Source organism: Blennius ocellaris (genome assembly GCF_963422515.1).
Source record: "Blennius ocellaris genome assembly, chromosome: 5".
NCBI classification, from domain to species: domain Eukaryota; kingdom Metazoa; phylum Chordata; class Actinopteri; order Blenniiformes; family Blenniidae; genus Blennius; species Blennius ocellaris.
The window spans coordinates 31,081,163-31,086,195 of record NC_137654.1 but is presented as its reverse complement, the minus strand read 5'-3'; the positions used below and the strand labels follow the sequence as shown (position 1 = coordinate 31,086,195).

The following is a 5,033-nucleotide window of genomic DNA, read 5'->3' as shown; positions in this document are numbered from 1 at the left end:
GCACAATGATAGTCAGGATTGTGGCACACTAGAGAACAGACTATGGAAATAGATGAACAGATGTGAATTTACACGTGGGACTCAGATTGGGGGGGGGGTCATGTGTAGGAGTCGTATTTACAAAGTTTACATCATTCAGCAGTGATTTACATATATTCAGTTTCTACTGTTGAACAGATTAACAGATAAAAACGCAAAACGAGACGTCAATTGCCAGAAACGAAATGGAAAATAGAAAAAAATTCTCCTTCCGTGACAGGATTTTAATAATAAGAGGAGAAACTGAAGAACCTTTAGGAAACCAGGCGGAGTTAATTTCCCCCGCTGTGACGTGAACGCAGCACGGAGCCCGGAGGGGGGACGGACTCCGCGCGTGCGCAGTGAGCCGAACTCTTATGAAACAAAGTCGCGCAAAGTCGGTCAGATCAGAGGGAACCGAGACTCTCCGTAAAGCGACACGACCCCGGGACGACCTGCTCCGGTGTCCGGCCCGGACATAAGACAGCAGCACCGGGGCGCCAGCGTCGAGGTGAGCACGAGCACGAAGCCCCGGTTCCGGTTCGCGTCCCGGTTCTAACCGGGACGCGGACCGGAACCTTTCAATTGAAGCGAGCGGCGCCCGCCGGTTGCATAAGTTGCGCTCCGGGTGACCCCGTTTCGCTCCGGGTCCGGGTCCGGGTCGTTCCTGCTTCCCCCCCCCCGGTGTCGCTCGGAACTCCGGTAAAACTCGGGTTCTGTCAGAACACGGCGGGTTTTCTTTTAACGTGTCCGGGTCGCCGGGCTCCTCCGGGCTCCTCCGGAGGAGTCCCGGCGGGCGACGTGCGGCCGCGGCGCCGCAGTGCGAGGAGACATTGTGACCTAATTTCCATTCGGAGAAATGAGGAGCGGCCGCGGGGACACCGGGACACCGGGGGGACACCGGGGGGGACAGGACGTCCATCCTCCACCGCGACACACTTTTAACCAGATTCACATTTATTTCAATTATATAAAATTCCCAGTTTTGGTCAAATATCATATTTTATTCCTCCGTCAAGGTAAATAAGGAATAAAGAGTTAATTTAACACAACTTATCTCCCTTTTTTCTCATTTAAAGTTTCTCTTTTATTTAATTAACTTTAATTTAAACTACCTGTCTACACTGTGTATATCAATTTCTGTCAATTTACTCTGTTTTTAGAGGATTTTTTTTCTTACTGGATTGTTTTATTTTTCTTATTTTTACTTATTCGATTTTTTTGTGCTCTTGTTTAGATATTTACATATTTTAGTTCTTTAATTTTATAATTTCTGAACCTTTTTACCTTGAGCCGTTGTCAGTTTGTTTCCCGCTGCGGAGGAATAAAGCTCTATTCTTCTTCTTCTTACATTTCAGAAATGTAGAATTAGATGTTTATGTTTAAGTGTATATACTTGGATATGGTTTATTTATGTTCTGTAAATGTATTTTCCTAAAAAAAGTTTTCGAAACTGAAGTGAATTGATTTATTTTTTGAGTAAATTTACCCCAAATTTAATTTAAAAGAAATATTCTATAGGGAATAAAAGTAATAGATTACAAGTACTCACATTAGTAACGCAAGAGAGTGTTGAGGACTCCTGGAGTAACTCAGTATTGATCACCGATCACTTCCTTCACTGAAAAGCTGAATTTGTTGTTTTTTTTGTCTTTTCAGTGTTAAAAGTGTTTAACAGTGTTTTATCAATAAAGATTCATTGAATTGAATTGAATCACTAAAACACACAAATCTACACCAGCGCTCATTGTGGAACTTGTGAAATGATCGAGATTTACAATAAGTAAATTGCACTTTTCTCCATCAAGTAGCCTGTAATCTGCAATCAGGAACGGGAGTAATAGATTACAAATACTCACAATGTAATGTCACAGAAAAGCTCCAGGCAGTTCAAACCGTCACGCGTCGTCCTTCACTGGTCTCTAAACTAGTTCACGCTTTATTTTTATTTTGAAATTCAGGGGCAAAAGGAACAGATTAAAAATACTCGCATGACTGTAATCAAGTAGTTTTGCTGGGAAGTACTTGACTTCAGTTTGTTCACTGAAATGATCTTGACAATCATTAATGTTTGTAACGTTTCCTGTTTGGAAACGAGTCGTTACTCCGTCTTTCTTCACCGTAGTTACTTTTTTTCAAGCTGGTAAAGTTACGTTAGTTACTCTAAATCCCGAAGTAACTACAGAGTAATCCCAAAATGTGATTGGATGTTGAATCCCGTTGATCTGCGGTGGATTGCATTGTTGTTTGTTTTGTTTTGTGTTGTTTTGTTTTGACAATATTTGGAGACTGGAGCTGCAGGGGGAGCAGGGCGTAGACCTATAGCACTAGAATCTCTACAGATCAGCAGGAGGACCGGGGACATAGACCTATAGAACTAGAATCTACAGCCCAGCAGGAGGACCGGGGACATAGACCTATAGAACTAGAATCTACAGCCCAGCAGGAGGACTGGGGACATAGACCTATAGAACTAGAATCCATAGCCCAGCAGGAGGACTGGGGACATAGACCTATAGAAGTAGAATCTCTACAGATCAGCAGGAGGACCGGGGACATAGACCTATAGAACTAGAATCTACAGCCCAGCAGGAGGACCGGGGACATAGACCTATAGCACTAGAATCCACAGCCCAGCAGGAGGACCGGGGACATAGACCTATAGAACTAGAATCCACAGCCCAGCAGGAGGACTGGGGACATAGACCTATAGAACTAGAATCTACAGCCCAGCAGGAGGACTGGGGACATAGACCTATAGAACTAGAATCTACAGCCCAGCAGGAGGACCACAAAGTGTCCTGGCGTTAAACCAACTTCCTGTTTCCCCCCCCCCACCAGAATAAAATGGCCCCGAATTCCATCCACTGGTTCCGGAAGGGCCTCCGTCTCCATGACAACCCGGCGCTACGCGAAGCCATCCGGGGGGCGGGAACGGTGCGCTGCGTCTACTTCCTGGACCCCTGGTTCGCCGGCTCCTCCAACGTGGGGGTCAACAGGTGGAGGTGGGAGGAAACACGCTCAGCTAAACACACTCCGCTAAACATACTCCGCTAAACACACTCTGCTAAACACGCACCGCTAAACACACTCCGCTAAACACACTCGGCTAAACACCCACCGCTAAACACCCACCGCTAAACACACTCCGCTAAACACACTCGGCTAAACACGCTCCGCTAAACACGCACCGCTAAACACGCTCGGCTAAACACGCTCGGCTAAACACGCTCGGCTAAACACGCTCGGCTAAACACGCTCGGCTAAACACGCACCGCTAAACACACTCCGCTAACACACTCCGCTAACACGCACTGCTAAACACACTTCACTAAACACACTCGGCTAACACGCACCGCTAAACACGCACCGCTAAACACGCACCGCTAAACACGCACCGCTAAACACGCTCCGCTAAACACGCACCGCTAAACACACTCTGCTAAACACACTCCGCTAACACACTCCGCTAACACGCACTGCTAAACACACTTCACTAAACACACTCGGCTAACACGCACCGCTAAACACGCACCGCTAAACACGCTCCGCTAAACACGCACCGCTAAACACGCACCGCTAAACACGCTCCGCTAAACACACTCCACTAACACGCTCCGCTAAACACACTCCGCTAACACGCACCGCTAAATGTGCTCCGCTAAACGCACTCGGCTAAACGCACTCAACTGAACACGCTCATATATATATTTATATATATATGAGTCTACATACACACTATATGTGTCTATAATTAAATACCAATAGATTATTTTTAATATTCTTCCGATTTCCCTTCACGTGATTTTAATTGGATATTATTTATTTATTTCTATTGTTATTTATTAGAATTTTATTTATTCCATTCTGTCACATATTAATATAAAAAGAAATAAAATAATGTTGCTCATTAAACCACAAGTGAAACACTTGAAATATTTCCATCCATTTTGCACACGACTGTCGTTTCACTGTAAATATTGACGAGTCTAGATTTAGACGTTGTTATTATTATTATTATTATTGATTATTATTTGAGGGGGGTCTTGAGTGAAGCGACGATATTAAAAGTCAAAGCGTGACAGGAAGGACTCGCTTCAGTAAACTGATAAACACACAGTTACTTCAAGAAGGTCAATATTTATTCAGTATTTAAGTAACTTTCTGTTTCAGTCGCTCAGATTGTAAATAAATAAATAAATTGATAAATAAATATTGCAGCCGATGAAGTTAATTGTAGCGTCCGTGGAGAGAAAACATGAAGCGCAAATTCAACGAACCAACTCATGAATGAAATGTGGCGGTAAGAAGTAATCCGATTACTTGTGCCATGTGGCGTTCAGTCAGCAGGTGGCTTCTATCTTTAAATCAGCGGCAAGTAGGTTAGTGTGTGTGTGTGTGTGTGTGTGTGTGTGTGTGTGTGTGTGTGTGTGTGTGTGTGTGTGTGTGTGTGTGTGTGTGTGTGTGTGTGTGTGTGTGTGTGTGTGTGTGTGTGTGTGTGTGTGTGTGTGTGTGTGTGTGTGTGTGTGTGTGTGTGTGTGTGTGTGTGTGTTGCCCGCTGGCCCGTTGCTGCTCTTGCGTTCTATTTGAAGCTCCAGACCAGAACAATCGATACGAGAGTCGGTGACCCGGCGGCGGCGTCACACAGAGCGCGATGCTAAAAATGGCGGCGGCGGGACAGGAAGTGCACCTCGGCGCCGCTCACACTACAAAACTTGATGTTTATATATATTTTTTTTAGGTCATCGATTGTTGAATTTAGCAGCGTCTGTCACGCCTGAGAGGTCGTGTGTCACCAGCAGGGCGGCGCTTTATTTTGACAGTCACTGTAATAACAATCCAACTTGGTCGTTTAATTTTGAAAGTCACTGTAACAACAATCCAACTTGGTTGTTTAATTTTGAAAGTCACTGTAATAACAATCCAACTTGGTGGTTTTATTTTGACAGTCACTGTAATAACAATCCAACTTGGTCGTTTAATTTTGAAAGTCACTGTAACAACAATTCAACTTG

General features: G+C 44.5%; 1 protein-coding gene across 1 annotated transcript in view; it reads left to right on the top strand.

Annotated features, from left to right (window-relative positions):
• Window positions 1-309: 309 nt before the first annotated feature.
• The window catches only part of LOC308130648 (cryptochrome-1-like), a 32,969-nt gene continuing 28,245 nt past the window's right edge, over window positions 310-5,033 (top strand). The window contains exons 1-2 of the mRNA XM_080497063.1: window positions 310-529; window positions 2,860-3,023. Coding sequence (XP_080353189.1) covers window positions 2,866-3,023 — 158 coding nt within the window. The 5' untranslated portion in view covers window positions 310-529; window positions 2,860-2,865. The remainder of the gene's footprint in view (window positions 530-2,859; window positions 3,024-5,033) is intronic.